Source organism: Gossypium raimondii, chromosome 8, assembly GCF_025698545.1.
Source record: "Gossypium raimondii isolate GPD5lz chromosome 8, ASM2569854v1, whole genome shotgun sequence".
NCBI classification, from domain to species: Eukaryota; Viridiplantae; Streptophyta; class Magnoliopsida; order Malvales; family Malvaceae; genus Gossypium; species Gossypium raimondii.
This window is the reverse complement of record NC_068572.1, coordinates 22,729,953-22,750,956: the sequence shown is the minus strand read 5'-3', so window position 1 is coordinate 22,750,956 and position 21,004 is coordinate 22,729,953. Positions and strand designations below refer to the sequence as shown.

The following is a 21,004-nucleotide window of genomic DNA, read 5'->3' as shown; positions in this document are numbered from 1 at the left end:
AGAATACTTTCCAAGTGTTTCGTTGTAAACTTAACTATATTACAATCTTACCCATATACTTGAGAACACCACTGCTATTTTATATCTTTTGTTGCAATATTTTTAGTCAAGATGTTCGCACATCTGGTGGGTGGTCAAGTTTCGTTGTCGGGGAGGCTTTTACATTAGGCTAAATTTTAAATTCTATATTTAATAGGATAAATAGGAAAATTTCAAGTTAATTTTTATATTTTTAATTTTATTTTGGTTCGCTAATATAATTTTTTGTGTCTTTGATTACAGTGTATGACTCGGAGTGGGGGCATCCCAATTGAGCCAAATCCTAAACCAAAGAGAGCTTTAAGACGTAACTGATGACAACAACATATGTAGAATAATCCACCAGTGGTAGTTGATCTGCTTCGAGAAAATCCGCTATTTGAAGATACAATTGAACCACCGCCACCAGCAAAAATCTGAATAGAGTCACCTATGGCTTGACAAGAAAGAACTTTGAGTGAGTATGTGTTGGATTTGGTGCCCTAAGTGTCGTATTTTCGTCTAAATTACAGTTGTAATTTTTTCAAACATATTGGTTAATAAAATTTAATGAATTGCATTAATACTTTGTATATTGTCCTCAGATGGTTTTTGCACGTAAAAAAAATGGAAGCAAATGTTACTCATTGGTTGTCTAATGTTTAAACTAATACTAAGCGATATTACGTGGTCGAATCGTATATTTTAAGAAAAACAATGATGGTTCTTTTGTGTATCTACTCCTATATGTCGATGACATGTTGATAGCAGGCAAAGATGAATGGGAGATATAAAAGCATGCAAATTGTACCTAAGTCAGAAAGAGTACATTGAGAAAGTTCTTCGCAGGTTCAATATGCATAATGTCAAGCCTGTTAGTACTCCATTAGCAGCCCACTTCAAACTTTCATTGGCTTTGTCTTTACAATCAGATAATGAGATTGACTACATGTAACATGTTCCATATTCTATTGTAGTGAGATCTCTATTGTATTCTATGGTTTGCTCACGTCAATATTTATCATATGCAATTAGTGCAGTTAGTAGATACATGGCGAATCCTGTAAAAAACACTAGAAAATAATTCAGTGGATTTTCAGATACTTACGAGGTACTACAGATGTTTGCTTACAGTTTGGAAGAACTAGAAATAGAGTCATTGGGTATGTTGATTCTAATTTTGCTAGAGACCTTAATAAAAGAAGATCTCTCACTAGGTATGTCTTTACTATTAGAGGTTGCGCAATCAGTTGGAAAGCCACTTTGTATACTACAGTTGCTTTGTCTACTACTAAAGCTGAGTACATGGCGATTACTGAGGCTTGTAAAGAAGCTATTTGGTTGAAGGGACTCTTTCGTAAACTCAGTAAAGACCTTCAGATCAATACAATATTTTGTGATAGCCAGAGTGCCATTTTCCTTACAAAGGATCAAATGTTTCATGAGAGAACAAAACACATTGACGTTTGGTATCATTTTGTGCCTGATATTATTGCTCGTGGTGATATTGTTGTGAGTAAAGTTAGTACTCATGATAATGCTACAGATATGATGAGTAAGTCACTTCTTATAACCAAGTTTGAACATTGCTTGGACTTGGTTGGTGTTCATTGTTGAAGAAAACCCTTAAGGGGTTTCGTGGAAGAGGTGGAGAACTTGTTCGTTGAGAGTTTGTGGTCAAAAACTTGTTTGTTGAAAATTCGTGTCAAGGTGGAGATTGTTAGAGTTGTATGACCCAAATTCTAAGAGATTGCTTGCAAGTCAAGTTAAACAAAATATATTTTCTTTCTAGAAGAATTAGTATTTATTAGTATAATATATTTAGCATTTGTTAGCATAATATATTTGACATTGATTAGAGTTAGTTTTTTTTCAACCTATAAATAGATGTAGTCAAAACTCCTCTTGTATTATTCGAATTCGACATTAGTGAATTTTTCTTCTCCCCTGCCCATAATATATTTTCTTTCCATGTTCAATTTTTTAATAGCATGCTTGTTGCTTATATTCTTACGTGAACTATTTAACATATTAGTTTTCCTTATGCGTGACTTACATTCCACGCAAGTTGTATGTGTGGGCGATTAAACATCATGTGAACTCACTAAGTTCATCTTGAACTTACCATGTTTCTTGATTTATTTCTTTTAGGTATCAAAAGTTGTTTTGAACTATGGGAAATGGACTAAACCAGGTACTGCTGATTTAGTTGCAAGCTTCTTCATTGTATTTTTGTAACATGCACATGTCGGGGTAGTCCGCAGGCTAGTAAACTAAGAATATGGTTTTATTGTATTTAGCTGAAACTCTTTTAAACACAAGATAGTATGTATGGTTGGATTAAATATGCATTTTGTAAACTTTTAAGTATGCATCAAAAATGAAAAAGTTGACAACTCATGTTATTGCACATTCTAGTAAGTTGAATGTCACAAAATCATTTAAGTATTCGATACTAACACCATCTTGCTTGGGTCTGGTGACTGGATCAAGCAAGGGTTTTACAGTGTAGACTTGTTAATGTAGAAATTAGCCTTTAGTTTAATTTAGCCACCTTTGGGAACGATCCTCAAAATACTTCCCAAGTGTTTCATTGTAAACTTAATTATATTACAACCTGACCCATATACTTGCGGACACCACTATTATTTTATGTCTTTTGTTGCAGTATTTTTAATCCAGATGTTCACACGTTTGGGCGGCGGTCAAATTGTTGCCAAACTGAGATTTGCATTAGGGAGATCCGTTGTTGCCTTATTGACTTTTAGTATGTAGCAATAAATATTTAAATATAATGCATAAATTCAAATTAAATTGTTAATTTTTCCTTAAGATTAATGGCTTTAAATGCTTAATTTTAAGATTTTGACTTATATTTTAATTTTCTATCTATGGGATAGATTGAAGATTAGAAAGCAAAAATTGTTGAAGAGTTTGAACACAATTTGGAGAAGATTTGAAATTTGAAGTAAAAGTGTTATTTTCTTAAGTCGTAGGTGCGCCTTATCAAGATGTATTTGATATTTTTTTATATAAATTAGAAAAAAAAGATAAACTTGATATTTTGATGTATTTTTTATAAATATTTTATAATAAAGTGGATGTCTATTAGGATCAAAAGTTCGATATACTTTAGGATTGTAATGCCATTAGAGTAAAAGAATGAGAATTTATACATTTGTTTTTTTACCATGGACATGGTCAGTATCGGACTCCTTATCTAAACCCATAGTTTGTTCCACCATTTTTTCTCGTTCAGCTAGATTGACAAATTCAGGGAATCGAAGTGTAACTAAGGGAACTCTAATCTCGTCTCTCAACCCACAAAGGAAATGTTGGCAACTCCCCTTCTTGGTAGGAACCATTGCCAGCGCATAACTTCTTTGGCATATAAATTCCCGTTCATAACCTACCATCATTAATTTTCCCTGAGTCAATGTGACAAACCCTTGCTTCTGATATTCTAGATACGACTCACCCATATAGTTTTTCTTAAATTCATTTCGAAAGAAAGTCCAAGTAAACCATTTAGTTGGGATAGAATGAGTTATAGTGAGCCACCACTGATACGCTTCTTCTTTCAATAAAGAAACTACACATATTAAACTTGTAGCAGGCATACTCTCTAACTACTGAAAAACTCACTCAACAATTTCCATGAAAGAGGCCATAAACCTTCGGATCAATTTTGAACCTCAAAAAGACACATTGTAGGTGTAGGGCACAATGGTAATGGTACAATAACCATCACAATATATAAATTCTACCTAAAGCTCGTTATGATTGGATGCATTTAAGATTGTAAGATTTAAAACTTTAAGTGAAATTAACTTTGTAATATTCAAAAAGTGTTGTCCTAACACTCTATTTAAAATACTCTACTAATTTTTAACTACTAATTATGCTTAAAATGGGAAAATCAATTATCCAACGCTTAATCCCCATTTCCTTTACAAAAATAATTTCACCTCTATTTCATTTATTTTCACTTTTTTTATGAATCCATAAAAAATAAGAAATCCTATGTCCAGACCCATTTCTTCAGTTGAAGACCTTTTTAATTTCTTCAAAAACCTCTCTTCGATTAGCAAAGAATCAGTAAGTCAAATATTATTTTAATCTCTTTCTATAGTTTGAAACTTTCAATTTCTTCAAAAAACCCTTTTTGATTAACATGTTTTATAACTTCAAAATAATTCTGGAGAAGACATGAGTTTGAAACAAAATAGTTCTTAGGTTTTCTACTTCGTTCAACAATAGGTTTTAAAACCTTTAAACAAAAACTATGGGTTTTATGCTCCTGATACTTTAAATTCATGTTTTTATACCTAAGAGAGCATTTGGGAGCAAAACGAGTGAAAAATGAGCGAATATCAGAAAATAAGAGCGACTTATAAGAGTTACACGGGCTGCCACACAACCATGTTGCTGGCCGTGTCAATTTCACGAATCTGGACCCTAAACTGCAGAAAAACACAATTTTAAAATTTTTAGGCATTCTAAGACATATATATGACAAAAATAAGAAGATAAGAGAGAGTTGTCATAGAATATTCAAGAAAACAACTCGAAAATACCATTGAAGCTGATTCTAAAGTAGATTTCTGTCAAGCTTGAGGACTCTCGGTTGATTTCTCAAGAGATTATCATGAGTTCCTTTATTTCTTTCGGTTATATTGTCTCTAGGGTGTTTTAATTTTCAAGCATGAACTAATTTTCTAAATACCTAGAGGAGATGAACCCTATTGATTTTTATTTTACACAATAAATTCTAAGTTTTTTTATTCTCAATTATGTGTGCTTAATTCTTGGTTTAATATTTCTAGATTATTGATTCATGTTTGATGTGCTTAAATCAAATAAGAAATAGACTCTATTTAAGAGTAGATCTAGCGTAATTGAGTGGAGTTACATGCAATCCTAGAAATAGGACAATATAAATCTACCTAATTAGACTCAAATCTAATAGGGGAATCCATAATTCAAGTTAATGCAATAATAGGGGTTTTAATTAGAAAGAAATTTCAATTAATCAACTTAGAGTCAGTTGCTCTTACTCTCGAAAGAGATATTAGCATAATTTAGGGATTTCTACGGATCAAGATATTAAGTGAGTACATTGCGTAATTTAGATTGATAATGACAGATAAAATCTAGGTGAATTCTTTCCTGGGTATTGTTTCGCCTCTTGGTGTTAATCATTTATTTTCCTGATTTGTTCTTTGTAGTGTTCGTAGTTAATTAAATTATTAATTTTTATTTTTAAATCAATCACTCAAATTTATCGGTTAAATAATAGAAATACAGTAATTACTAATACTTTTAGTCTTCGTGGGAATGATATCTATGCTCACTGTAGCCATACTATTAATTGATAGGTGCACTTGCCTTAGTCAAATTTTTAGTTAGTTCACAACTGCATCAAGTTTTTGGTGTCGTTGTTGGGGAACTAGAATATTAGGAAAACTTTATTTCTATTAATTTTGGCAATTTTTTTATTTTTATTTTAATATTTTTATTTTTAATTTAATTTTTACATTCAATTTTTTTTTCTTTTGTTTGATTCTTACTAGTTTTTTTAGTTTATGACTAGAGGCAACCCGTTAGAACCAATAATTTTTTACAGTGAGATTGAAAGAACTGCTCGCATAAATTGTAGAGAGGTTAGAGAAACAAGGCAATGTCAACATATTTTAATAGACAATCAAGACGAAAAGGATATTACTGTGGAGATGGAAGATAATGAAAATAATCAGCAACCTCCTACACATCCTGCTCCTCCTACTTTGTTTGACTATGCTAAGCCCACTTTGATTGGGGTTAAATTCAGTATCATCAGACCAACTATTGCTATAAACAATTTGGATCTGAAACTAAAAACAATTCGGATGGTACAACAATATGTCCAGTTTGATGGGTTACAAAATCAAGACCCAAATACTCATTTGGCTAACTTTCTTGAGATTTGCGACACATTCAAGATTAATGGTGTTACTGATGATTTCATATGCTTACAGTTGGTCCCATTCTCTTTGAGGAGCAAGGTAAAATAGTGGTTGAATTCAATTCCACGGGGTTTTATCACAACTTGGGGTTAGATGACTGAGAAGTTTCTATAAAAGTACTTCCCAGCAGCTAAAACAACTAAGTTGAGAAACAACATCTCTTCTTTTTCTCAAATTGAGTTGGAGACATTATATGATGCATGAGAAAGATTTAAGGATATGTTGAAGTACTTTCTCAAATTGTTACAAAATCAAACCTTTTACAATAGTTTGAATCCCTCGACTAGACAACTAATTATTTCAGTAGCTGACGGAACATTGAATAATAAAACACCTAAGGCAACTCAAAGGTTTATTGAGGAGATAACATTGGATAACTATCAATGGCAAGTCATGAGAACAAAATCGATTAAAGCAACCGGTGCTTTTAATATAGATGTAGTTGCTATATTGGTAATTCAGGTGGAAGTACTAGGTAAAAAGATTGATGGTTTGAGTTGCAATAACACGATGAATCTGATAATGCAATGTGATGCAACTAGAGTAGGGATAATCAATCTGGAATGTTTACCCTTTGATTCTAACATGGAACATGAGCAAGTCAAATTTATGGGTAACAATTCTAGACCCTAAAATAACCTCTATAGCAATAACTATAATCTAGGATTGAGGAATCATCCAAATTTTTCTTGGGGTGATTAACATAATCAAATGTCACAACCCCTTCCGAGTTTTCAGTAACATTATCAGCAAGAAAAGAAACCTAACCTGGTTTCGAAACTCGATTTCAAAACATTAAGACAACTCTGAAAAATGATCAAGCATCGATTCAAGGGCTTGAAAATTAAATTGGACAGCTTGCTAAACTGGTTTCGAAAAGACAACAAGGTAGCTTACCTAGTAACACTGAAACTAACCCAAAGGAACAAGTCTATACAATCATTGTTTGAAGCATGGAAGGGTTAGTTTAGCCTGAAAAGAAGTCTAGAAGCTATTGAGAAAAATGATAGGGGTGAGGAAAGCAAGAAAAAAGAAAAGTTGGTGGTTAAAGAAAATAAGCCATAGGTTCCATATCTAGCAGCATTGAAGAAAGACTGCATAAACGAACAATATGGTAAATTTCTTAAACTTTTGAAAAAATTGCATATTAACTTACCTTTTGTTGAAGCCCATTCGCAGTTGCCAAAGTAAGCAAAATTTTTAAAGGAGTTGTTAACAAATAAAAGGAAGTTAGATGACTTGTCAACTATGGAGCTCAACGAAGATTGCTTGGCCATTCTCCAAACAACCTCCCCATCAAACTTAAGGATCCAGGGAGTTTTACTTTTCCTTATCTTATTGGTAGCTTAAATGTTGAAAAGGCTTTGGTTGAGTTAGGGGCTAGTATAAATGTTATGCCTTATAAAATATTCAAACAACTTGGTCTCGGGGAACCAAAACCTACTAGGATGAGTATTCAATTAGCTAACATATCAATTAGGTATCTTAGTGGTATTATTAAAGATATACTTGTTAAAGTCAGTAAATTTATATTCACTGTTGATTTTGTTATATTGGACATGGACGAGGATATTGAGGTACCCATGATTTTAGTTCAACCCTTTTTAGCCACGACTAGAATTGTGGGTAATGGTGAGCTTGTGCTAAGTGTAGGTGATGAAAAGGTTACTCTTCAAGCATGTGATTTTGTTAGAGTTCCTAGTGAGCAAGATGATACTCGTTATTTTGTTAATATTAGTAATCATGTCACTCAACAGTCTTTGTAGGAATTCACTCATGAATATGTGTTCAAATAGTATCTATCTTAAGGTGATAAAAATTAGGGGACAAGTGGAGAGCGAATGGTGCAGCTCGATGAATTAAATGAATGGCGAAAAAAGGCTGATGAGAACCCAAGAACGGTCAAAGAAGTAACAAAGCATTGTTATGATCTGTATGTAAAGAGGATGAACCAATTAAAAATTGAGGATCAAGTGTTGATAGATAAGTCAGATCTACGAATGTTCCCTTCATAGCTTAAGTCAAGAGGGTCGAACCCATTTGCGGTACAAAACATTTTTCTATACGGAACCATTGAGGTAAAACACCTTGATTATGACACATTCAAAGCAAACAGTCTTCGTCTCAAACTTTATTTTAGTGGTAATACTAATAACGAGAGAGATGAGCTTCGACTCTAAGATCCTCATTGACTATTAGCTTAAAAGGGAAGTCGAGCTTAGACTCTAAATAAACACTTCTCAAGAGGCAACCTGAGTGTTTTTATTTTATATATTTATTTTACTTCCATGTTATTTCAAAAAAACCATTAGTACATTTATTTTTATTATTTAAAAAATTCAAAAAAATATATACATATATATAGTACATTTATTTTTATTTTTATTACTTTAAAAATTTTTAAAAAATTAAAAAAAAAAGTTCTACACGGTCTGGGGTGATTCACACGACCTGGAGACACAATCGTATGGGACACACAGCCTGACACACGAGCGTGTGATAGACTATGTGACCTATACAACCACGCATACGGGCATAGGTGAAGCGAACGAGCATCGTACACAGTCGTGTGTGACACACGGGCTGGACACATGGGCATGTCCAAGGCCATGTGGAAACTTGGCTCATTTTGTTCAATTTTTGGTGTTACACACGGGCTGAAAGAACATACACAGTTTCAAGGCAGGACTGTATGGCCCAACATGAGCCAACTACATGACCGTGCCATATTTTTAACACTCAAACTTTAAAATTTTTACTCTCATCTTCCTCAATCAACCGCCGCTCCTCACGTTCCCCCATACCCAAACCTTCACGTTGTTGAGCTAAGTCCTTCATTGACTGTCCCTCCACTTCACCATCAGTGTGCCTCTAACTCGTTGATCCGTCCACTAACCACCACGCATACGTTATTTTTCCCCTAACCCCGATCTTCTCTCCTCTCCTTTCCTACTCTCTTTACACCGCTGATCTCCTATTGTCGTCAGTTGTCTCGTTTAACCGATTCCACCCTCACCTTCAAACCACCACCACCACCCAAACCCATCCCCCCTCATTTCCTCGTCTCTTCTCATTACCGTTTCTTTTCTCGTCGTTGGCGTCGCTCCTGTTCCCCAAGCCTTCACACGGTTGTTTCACACATAACCCCCCAGCCACTTGAGTGTGGCCGTGTGGACCACACGAGCTAGGCCAAGTTAAGCGTGTGTGCCCAAACAGGCATGCTACATGGGCATGTAGGTTCTGGGCCAAGCCATTTGGGCCCACACGGGCAAACCACACGGGCATGTGCATGTGGGCCCATAATTCTAAAATTTTCCCTAGGATCGTACGGATCGTTTTGATCGACTGTGGGCCTACTGTAGGGTCGTTAAAGGCTAACCAAACCCTAGTTTATGTAATCTGATATTCTGATAGTTTGCTCTGAGTAGGACACTGATATGCACGTTTTATTATTCTGCTACTTATATATATCTGATATCTGAATGCAAGCATGTCAAGCATGAAATATCTGTATCTGTATCTGTATTTGTATCTATTTATGTAAAGGACGTTAGTCCGAGTCTGAATCTAAATCTGACCGTGTATGTGATATCTGTTTGTAATGCATGTCTATTTCTGTTGGGTTACACACTGATTTTTCGAAAACACATGTTTGTTTGTCTGTTCTGTTCAGGTAATCCACAGACTTAGGCAGATCGGTGCGATGGAATCTCACGGTGACCACGAGGTCGTAAACTGACCTTAAATATTGATTTTAATTAAATTAAGGATTGTTTCTAGGAGTTTTGTATTTATTGGACTCTCCGGACTGCTGGTTGTTAATTTGGTTTTGGATGCATTTTTATTTTATTGTGATGTTTTCCTGAAACCTCGGTTTTATGAAAATAAATATTTTTCTAAAAATACGAATTGGATTTCCAAAATATAACGATTTTATGACTTCCGCTGTAAATTATGATTTGGCAAGTAAATTAATTAAATAGCGTTTTCAATAAAAGTTATAATAATGATAATGGGTTACAAAGCTTCAATGAATTTGCACTGTTTTTAAAACCCCTTTATTGTATCATTACCGGATTCGGCCATAATGTCTAGGTCGGGTTTGGGGTGTTAAATTTAGTGGTATCAAATTCAGGTTACAAAACTCGGGCTGTAAATTTTGTGTTCCAAAATTGGGTTTCAAAAAGAATTGGTTTTCGACTAATCTTGATAATTTTGAGAAAGTATATGGTACACTGAGTCTCCAGCACCGATCCTGTAAGTATTTCTGAATTTAGATAGTATATTCTGAAAACACTGTAGTTAGTACTTTCTGAAAATGTACTAAAATAGTTAGAAACTGAAACCTTTGAAAAAGTTTCTGAACTTCTGATAAGTTACGCATAAAATATCTGCTGAGCTATCCGAAGCCATGATGAGGATATTGGAGAGGGTCACTGGACCTCATTCTGGAACTAGGGGTCGTGGGTCGGTAATTGAATGACTCCGGTCCAATAGAGCTGAGCTGTTTAGGGGTGTTACTAGAGTTGCCTCTACTGTGGCCGAGTATTGGTTGGAGGCCACCAAGAGGATTATGAACGATATAGACTATACTCCTAAGCAGAAACTTAAGGGTGCAGTCTTTTTGCTTCGCGACAAGGTGTATCAGTAGTAATTATCGGTTGAGGAGGGTACTCAGCCAGATCGTCTAAACTAGAACTTTTTCAAAACTACTTTTTAGGGGAAATATGTGGATGCGAGCTACGTTATTTCTCGTAAACGTGAGTTTATGAATCTCAGATAGACTGATAGATCAGTGGCCAAGTATAAGGCTGAGTTTCTAAGGTTGAACAGCTACGCTCGAGGCATGGTGGTGTCTGAGTATGAGAAGTGTGTTCACTTTGAGAACTATCTCAGAGATAGTTTGAGGATTCTGATTGCTCTGCAGAGGGAGTGCGAGTTTTCTGTTCTTTTGGATAAGGCGAAGATTGCCAAGAAAGTTAAGCGCGTGGAGCGCCAGAATAGGGACCGTGAGAGAGGCAAGAATAAGAGGGAGTCAGAGCCCTCTAGTTCTATTTAGAGGCCTAAGAAAAAGGTCAGATCTGATGGGCCGGTTAGAGTGGGGGTTCTTGTTGCTCTTACTGGGATTCAACCATGTGAAGATTGTGGTAGGCGCCATCCGGGCTAGTGTTGGAGGAGGATAGGGGTTTGTTTAAGGTGTGGATCTTTGGAGCACTGTATTAGGGAGTGTCCATAGTGGGCAAATCAGATGCAAGCTTCAAGACCGGGTTTTGTATAGCTTCAGTGGACAGTTCAGTAGCCACCTAGAGGCCGTGGCCCGATTAGGGCCGTGGATAAAAAAAAAGGGTCATGGTTAGAGAGCACCGGACAGAGGTGTTAGTCAGATTGAGGTGAGACAACCTGCGTTGGTTTATGCTGCTCGACGCTGAGAGTATAGAGACACTCCTGACGTTATCATGGGTACGTTCTTTATTTTCGATGTACCTTATACTGCTTTGATAGACATAGATTCTACACACTCCTATGTAGCTAGTACTGTTTCTCAAAACCTGGGGATTTCCATTGAGAGCACTTCTAGTGAGATTACTATATTGAGTCCATTGGGGCAATCTGTTCGGGTTAATAAAATTTATAGGAGTGCAAGGGGCCATATTTATGGAAAATCTAATGGAGTTATCGGTTGGGGAGTTTGACTTGATTCTAGGTATGGATTGGTTGGTTAAGCACTGAGTTAGTTTAGATTGCGCGACTAAAAGGGTTGTTCTGAGGACCGAGGATGATAAGGAGGTGGTTGTGATCGGTGAGTGTCAAGATTATTTGTCTAATGTGATCTCCGCTCTTGTAGCTGAGGAATTAGTTCGAAAAGGTTGTGAGGCGTATATGGCTTTCATCAGTGTTTCAGCTTTTGTGACTCTTCTTTCGGGGATATCAGAACAGTGAGAGATTTTTTAGATATTTTTCCTGAGGAGTTGTCGGGTTTACCTTTGAATCGAGAAGTTGAGTTTGGCATTGAGCTTCTTCCGAGTACAGCTCCAGTGTTTATCGCTCCATACTGTATGGCACCAAAAGAGCTTACAGAGCTTAAGGCTCAACTTCAAGAACTTCTGGAGGGTTCTTCGTGATCATGGAGTCGACGTAACGCCCTGATAAATTTATTTTTGTATCTTTGAATTCTGACTCAGATAAGTATTTGCTACAGTGGTTAAGTGTTCTGGGTATGTGTGTGAGGTCTTGGGTTCAAGTCTTCCTTTTGGCAAAATATTTTTATTTTAGATTTGAGCCTTATCCCTTTTTAGTGGGCTTATTTAAAAATGTTTGTTAATCTATATTAGAATGAGCCTGCTAGTTCGAGTGATAATGGAGTTGGTGTGTTGGAGGTCTTGTGTTCGAATCCCTGCGCGAGCGTGGATGTTATTTTTGCTTCGATTGTCTGATAGTGTTTGGGTGGAGTTGGAGTTCTAAAGTGGTTAAGGTTTAGTTGGATAATAGGGGTTGTGATTTAGTGGGATATTGTCAAAATACTAATTTTTATTTTTATTTTGTTTCTCTCTCCAAATTTTTATTTTTGATGTTCTTCTCCAAATTTTCCTCTTCCAAACTTTTCTTTTCGATTTCTTCCTTCTTTGGTAAAGTGGTGATTTCTTGTATAGGTATTGCTTAAGGGGATCAAAACGTGTTTTCCAGCGTGTAGCATGTTCGGGCTATCGTATCCATTTTGGTAAGTGATCGATCCTTCGTTTGAAGTAGTTTCTCAAGTATGTCGTTTGGGGATAGATTGGCTTTGATAATTGGAATTGATCAGGTTTTTGGTGTTGTTCTTAGGTTTCAGGAGTTTCGGGATTATTTCGCTACGAAAAATGAACTAGGTGTGTACCAAAAATGCAAAAAATCGAACTTCGGCAAAAGCTGAAAAACTAGTCTATCAACACCACACGAACGTGTGGTTGGCCGTGTGATTGGCCGTGTACGAGACACGACCGTGTGGTTGACGAAGGCATGGCCATGTGTAAGACACAGCCATGTGATGGCTTGAGTGTAGCCGTGTGGGCCACACGGACAAGGCACACGGGTATATGGGCCCATAATTCTATAATTTTCCCTTGGGTCGCATGAGTCGTTTCGATCGACTATGGGCCTACTGTAAGGTCATTAAGGATTATGGGCCCATAATCCACAGACTTAGGCGGATCGGTGCGACGGAGTCTCACGGTGCCCATGAGATTGTAAACTAACCTTAAATATTGGTTTTAATTAAATTAAGGACTATTTCTGGGAGTTTTGTATTTATTGGAATTTGGTTTTGGATGCATTTTTATTCTTTTATTGCGATGTCTGACTGAAATCACAGTTTTACGAAAATAAATATTTTTCTGAAAAGACAAGTTGGATTTCCAAAATATAACGATTATAAGACTTCCGCTGTAAATTATGATTTGGAAAATAAATTAATTAAATAACGTTTTCAATAAAAGTTATAATAATGATAATGGGTTACAAAGCTTCAATGAATTTTCACTATTTTTAAAACCCCTTTATTGTATCATTACCAAATTCGGCCATAACGTTTAGGCCGGGTTTGGGGTGTTACAGTCGACATATGCTGAGCTTACATTGGAGTTTTGCTCTATATTTTTCAACAAACAGTATTTTTATCGGGGGATGAACCACGAGCTATATCATTCCGTTTTGGGGGTATCATTTGGCATTTCAGTATTGTGGGATTTGGTGTCGCTCTCGGCCTATATTCTGATGAGATTTGGCCATGCACAAGTTCTCCACCCTTCCACAGCACATCCATTGATCGACCTCTCTCTGCTGGGCTGACATTTCTGAGGTTTCCACTCCGTACAACCCAAGCCAGTTTAAGGCTTGGTGCTTACCTCTGGCCCTACACTACATTAACGTCATCTTAGCTCACATGTTGATTGACCGAAAGGAGAGGACAGGTGTTGTGGGCACTTTTGATACATACTTTTTATGTAGTATGCACATACGATATCTAGTCAATCTAGCCCACTTCATAGCCCAATGCTGTTGTCATCAGAGTAAGCGATCACAGAGAGGGCTTCTATGTATGGGTCTAGATGTAACATACTTGGCTCGTTACTTCGGCCCTCGAGACCCTTGAGTAGATTGATACTTTTACTTTGGTTGGGGATATGACACCATGGGGCTTGAGTGTAATGAAACATATGAGGATGGTCACTCGCTAGCCCAGGGCCTTCGGTGATTAGTATGTGTTGCTTCATCCGAATTAGGAGCATGAGGACGATGAGCATCTAGACGATGGCCTTCCACGAACACCGAGACCCATTCCCAGTCATCCTGCCAGTCACTCTATTGCTGCGCCTTTGCATTTGGTCACACTTGACGATATCTATCGCTTTCAGCAGCAGCAGTCAACGCTAATCGATGGCATTGAGGTGTATTTGCAGCACATATGCCAGCATGTCCCAATCTCTCCACTAGGTCATACGCCTCGCGATCCCGACACCTCACACGACGCCAATAATTTATTTACTTTAATTTTCTGTTTTAATTATTTTATTTTTATTTTCATTTTTTCTTTTATTTTTCATTAGTTGTTTTATTTTATTTTTTAGACTTATATGTTTTTGTTTTTTAATTTAATTATGAACTATTAGTTTTATTATTTTGTCGGTTGTTTTTCTAGTTGTTATCTCTTTATCTTATTTATTTTTGTTTATTTTCTTATTAGTTTGCTCGGAAACATGTACTTCATTTAGATTCGCCTACGATTTCGATTTTCACTATTCTGGCAAATTCATCCTTATTCAGGGTAGTTTCAGTTCTCTCCTTCTCTTATGATATTGTACTATTCTGTTTATATCTGTTTGTACATTGAGGATAATGTACATCTTAAGTGTAGGGAGGTTGTTTATATATTTATGCGATAAAATCCTTGAATTATTGTTCATGTTTAAGTAATTTTATCACACATATCACGAAAGTTAATATTTTTTTAATTTGAAGTTTTATTAATTACTTTTGGAATAATTTGTGGATTTTGTGCATTTTTTATTTATACTTTAAGAAACGAGAGAGTCAAGCATGATAAGTTATTTTTCGAAATTATTATTTTATATTGTCTCCTGAATTGAAATATTTTTCTGAAATTTTAAATTTTCAAGTTTGACATCAAAACCATAAATTTTTTGTGAGCTTTTGAGTATGTAGAGCATATATATTTTTAGTGCTCATTCTATTTTTGGTTGTGAGTATGTCAACTTGATTTGTAATTCTAGAACTTTCTTCGGTTATACATGTCGAGACCATATTATTGATTTGATATACTGAGATAATAAAGACACTTAGGATTTAACCCATTTAACCTTTAAATAACTTACCCGTTGAATTAATCCCTAGAAAACACCGTTGAACCTAACACATTTTTTATCACTTGTTCATGATAACTCGTAACCCATATCTATGTTGTAAAATTTTCCTCTTTATTGACTCCCTTTTTGTTGAGATGTGGTTAGTTCCCTAACTATGTTTCATCATTTCTATTGTTGAATTTCTTTTGCAAAAAAAAAAAATGTGATAAAAAAAGAAAAAAATTGATTGAGCTTGAATCATTCGTTTGATATTCAGTTGAAAAGCTCATTTTCATTTTTATTTCTTGTTGGTGTAAATTCATTTAATTCAAAAACTGATTTTTTCTAGTTTGGTAACTCATCAACTCGATTCTCGATTTTAACCAACTTTTCTGACATTTTCCATACCTTTAACCGAAGCCCCATTACAACCTTGTAAAGACCTCTTGATTGATGTGTCGTCTCATTATATAGTGGTGGAGATTTGATTTTCAAGCAAGCCTATGATAATGACATTTCTTGTTCGACTATTGAGTGCATATTACTTAAACCTTAAACACTTTGAGTGCTTTGAGTAAATGTCGAGTTTGAATTTTAGGTAATTATTGAGATAAGTGAGATTCCTAATGTTTTTAAAGCTTAAAATTCTCTACATGGATTGCTTGTATAGTTTAGTGTCATTTTAGTGTAAATTTCCAATGCATGATTATCTGTAAATTATCCTAAGACATTTTTAGTGGGAATAATAAATTGAGAAAACTTAACTTGATTGTGGGTTGAGGATTTTGCTTGAGGACAAGCAAACGCTTAAGTGTGGGGATATTTGATAGGTGCTAAAAGTAACATGTTTTAATCTCATTCTTAATGTGTTTTTGGGTGATTATTCGATGTTAATGGTGAATTTTATGCTCCTAATCCTTTAAATTCATGTTTTTATACTTAGGAGAGCATTTGGGAGCGAAAAACAAGCGAAAATAAAAAAATCGAAGTGAGTTACAGGAGCCACACGAGCTGACCCCTTCCAAACAATCGTGTGAGCCACACTGGTTGCCACACGACCATGTAGTAGGCCATGTCAATTTCACGAATTTGGACCCTAAACTGTAGGAAAACGCAGTTTTTAAGTTTTTAGGCATTCTAAGACGTATATATGACAAAAATAAGAAGATAGAGAGAGTCGTCATAGAATATTCAAGAAAAAAACTTGAAAAACACCATTGAAACCGATCTGAAGCAGATTTCGTCAAGATTGAAGAGTCCTAGTTGATTTCTCAAGAGATTATCATGAGTTTCTTTATTTCTTTCGGTTATACTGTCTCTAAGGTGTTTTTATTTTCAAGCATGAACTAATTTTCTAAATACCTAGAGGAGATGAACCCTATGATAGATTCTGTCATTATGTTTGATGTGCTTAAATCAAATGAAGAATAGAGTCTTTTTAAGAGTAGATCTAACATAATTGAGTGGAGTTGCATGCAATCTTAGAAATAAGACGACATAAATATATAGGATTAGAGTCAAATCTAATAGAGGAATCCATAAATCGAGTTAATGTGATAATAGGGGTTTTAATTAGAAAGAAATTTTAATTAATCAACTTAGAGTCAGTTGCTCTTACTCTCGTAAGAGATATTAGCATAATCTAGGAATTTCTACGGATCATGATTTTAAGTGAGTAAAATGCGTAATTTAGATTGATAATGATAGATGAAATCTAGGCGAATTCTTTCCTGGGTTTTGTTTCGCTTCTTGGTGTTAATCGATTATTTTCTTGATTTGTTCTTTGTTGTGTTCGTAGTTAATTAAATTAGTTAATTTTAGTTTTTAATCAATCATTCAAATTTATCGGTTAAATAATAGAAAGACGGTAATTACTAATACTTTTAGTATTCGTGGGAATGATATTTGTGCTTACCATAGCTATACTATTAATTGATAGGTGCACTTGCCTTAGTTAGATTTTTAGTTCATTCATAACTGCATCATTCACGTGTTTCAAGGTATGGGTGAAATTTTAAGATGAAAATTGTCAAAGGAGAGGTCGAGAAATTTATGAGTTTAAAAATTTTGGTTTCAAGAGAGAAGTTAAGGAAAAAATCCAAAGACTTTGAGCAAAAGAACCAAAAACAAACTTGATATATACAACTAATTGAGAGAGAAGGGTTTCGAAACCCTTTTTTGGGTTTCAAAACTCTTTATGTTTTGTTATTTTAATTAAGAGTATAAAAATATTGAAAGGTTTTAAAATTAAAATATATTTACATAATTTTAACGCATCTTGCAATCTTATTGGCCTAAAATTTTAATGGCCAAACATGATTTAAAAGTTATAATGTAATTATATATATTTTAATATTTAATATTTTTATGTTTTTATAATAAATAATATATATTTTAAATTTTTAAAATTATAATTTTTTTATTTTTGAGAACTTGTGCTAAATTGACAAAATGTGCAAACAATGAAGATTAAATTTTTGAAAATTTTAAGAATTAGGACCATATTGATAGAATGTGCAAAGTGTTAAGGGCTAAAATTGTTATTATACCAATGAAAAGATTGTTACGTTTTCGTCTGGTGACCAAATGCATTTAACTGTAGAGTGACAAAAATTGACAACTTACGTAATGGGAATGACTAAAATAATAATTTTTAAAAGGAGTGACCAAAATAGGAATACGTGTAAACTTGGGTGACTAAATAGATAGTTTACCAAAAAAAATGATATGAATACTTACTTACGTGGTTAAGTATACGGGAGTAAACCCCTATTATTAAGCTATTCTTTTTTCTATTTTGTTTCACTTTTTCAAATGAGTAATACTCTTATCTTATACCGAGTCCATTGTAATAGAAAATTTTTGAACGCGGTAAGAGGGAAAATTTGCTATCTTTTCCTATTCTTTTTTATTTGTTCAACGGTGCTTCCTCATGTTCAAAAATGTATACAATAACGACTCTATCACATTGCGATGTGTTCCTTCAGTAGATTAGTTTCTAAACCCAAACTGAAAAATGCTATATACAAAAAATACACTTTTCCAAATTTAGTCTTTCATTGAAACCTTATATTAAGTTTCTACAAATTAAAAACAGAAAGTTCAATTACTATCTTTTACTAAATGTTGCATTCAAGTTAAAAACAGTTTCACAAATTAATAAATAAAAACGTTTCAATATTACTAACATATTATTGCACATTCCCACCTATATAATATATTTTTCCATTGATCCATAGACACCTCGCCAACACAAAGATAACAAAGGCTTATAGATTATTTCCTACTAAAATTAGTATAATGTCGGTACCAAGAAAGCCATCGCCTCTTCTTTTAAATTTAGCATTCATGGCTATGTTTATCACTGTAGGAAATTCGCAACAACTACTGCATCCATTTCCATTGGCACCAATGCCAAGCCTGGCACCTTTTCAGCCTAGTGAAGCTCAAAAATGTTGGTCAGCCCTTACCAGCATACAAGGTTGTATGTTGGAGATATCTGCTTCATTTTTCTATGGAGAAATAGGTGTTATTGGCCCCGATTGTTGTCAGGCCATCACTCATATTAGTGATGATTGTTGGCTTAAAATGTTCCCTTTCAACCCCTTTTCCCCCCCATTTCTCAGGACTTCTTGTTCATCTCCAGCACCATCTGCAGGACCGATATTGAATGGCATCAACAAGGTGTCATCGCCATTGCAATCTGGAAGTGAAGTTGATAAATGCTGGTCTTCACTTTCTAACGTTAATGGGTGTGTTACGGAGATTATTAATTCATTTTTCGGTGGTCAAATGTTTACTATTATTAGTCCTGCTTGTTGCAATGCCATAATGAAACTCAACGACGACTGCTGGCCTATATTGTTCCCTTTTTACCCATACTTCCCTCCATATTTGAAGAACTACTGTGGTGAGACGGCAACGGCAACAGCACCTAAATGAACTAAATATCCTCAACTAGTTCAAGCCCTTACATAGAGAAAATCCTACAAGATTAGTTTTTTTTCTTCTTCTATATATCATTTTATAATTGAAAAGAAAAACATTACAAGACATATTTAGAAGGAAGATGGTTTCTTTTTGTGTGTTAGGGCTAAGTTTTGATTCTTGATAATAAAAATATGGTTTTATATTTAATATACTGTCATGATATAAATTTATACAGACACAGGATGATATAATGCTATAAAATTTATATAGCACCACTGAATGATATAATTTCATATGTTGAAAATTTTAAACTTTGGATTTATATTGGAAATAAATTATATATGCCCCATGTCCATATGTGATATGTTAAAATTTTAAATTTTTTGCTTTATGGTTTTAGCATGTTCTGAATGTTTCTAAAGATGAAGCATAAATGTGTTAGTACTCGGATTGACTAATTACGGATAACACCATGATGTAATTAATAAAATGCGACTGAAGGTGCTATGAAAGAATTCAAAATTATTAAAGCTTGTAAAAGTTGAATAAAGTTATGATAGAATTCAAGATGTATAGGATGTAATGTAATCTTCCATGTGGAGAGAGGTGAGAGAAAGACAAGAGAAAGAAAAAAGAAAAACCAAAATATAAGCTATATGTAAGGAAAATAATTACTGTACTTTAAGTTTTTATAGTCATTAGAAGTAGATCTCTACTTCATTTATACTTCATTTATAGTCATTAGAAATATTGTGGTTTGGGAATCAAAAATCAATCGAAATGGTGAGGGAAAAATAAGGGACGATAACTTTAAAAAGAATGGAAGAAGCTATCATGAATTATGCTGGGGATCGAGGTTTTTAGGTCGGGTTTTTAAAAATTTTGGTAAAATTGTAACATAAATGCTCATAGTTTTGACTTTGTTACAAATCAGTCCTTTTTCTAAAATTAAGGGTTTCTAAAGCACATTTTTAGAATTTGATTTAACAACTAAGATGTCATAGTTGAATATAATTCTAATTTACCATGCTACTAACTTTTGAACACTCTAAGGCTAAAATTCCTAAAATACCCCTAAAACTCCTAGGCCCTATTTTAGGGTGTTACAATTTTAGTACTTATAACGGTGCTCGTAATAATAGCCAAGGTGACAATGATGGTGTTAAAGATCTTCAGGTATATTTTACTATGATTTATTTATTATATCATATTTATTATAATTGGAGACTAATCATGAAAAACATGAATAGGTAGATTTTGTTTTGAAATCCACATTTTTTTGCGATGGTGATTATGAAATAAAGAATCAATAGAGGTGTTTAGAAGTCTGTCCTACTAGATTTGTTGCATTCCCTGAAGTGAATGCAAACATAAAGAAAATAAAAGATATAATCATGGACCACTAAAAGTGGGAACATAGTAATAAATAAGAGAACACTGAGAGTTTTCAAGATAACTCTTCAAGGGTCAACGATAACTTATGTTATCAATGTAATATGAAAGAATATTGGCCACATATGTGGCGTATGCCCAAATATTTTGTTTCTGTTAATCTTCTTTGAGGAATGATATGAGAATGTAGTAATGAATTCTATCATTACAGATGGAAAAAAATTATCTATATTATTCCAATATTTGGTAGTACAAAATTAGTCGAAAGCTGTAGAAGAGCAATATATTAATATATTGTGATGGTTAATCCATTGGATTTAA

General features: G+C 34.3%; 1 protein-coding gene across 1 annotated transcript; it reads left to right on the top strand.

The window, feature by feature from the left end:
* The first annotated feature begins 18,709 nt into the window (after positions 1–18,709).
* LOC105793588 (uncharacterized) lies at positions 18,710–19,303 on the top strand. Its single transcript, XM_012622477.2, has one exon. The coding sequence runs from the start codon at positions 18,710–18,712 to the stop codon at positions 19,301–19,303; it is 594 nt and encodes a 197-aa protein (XP_012477931.2).
* The last annotated feature ends 1,701 nt before the right edge of the window (positions 19,304–21,004 follow it).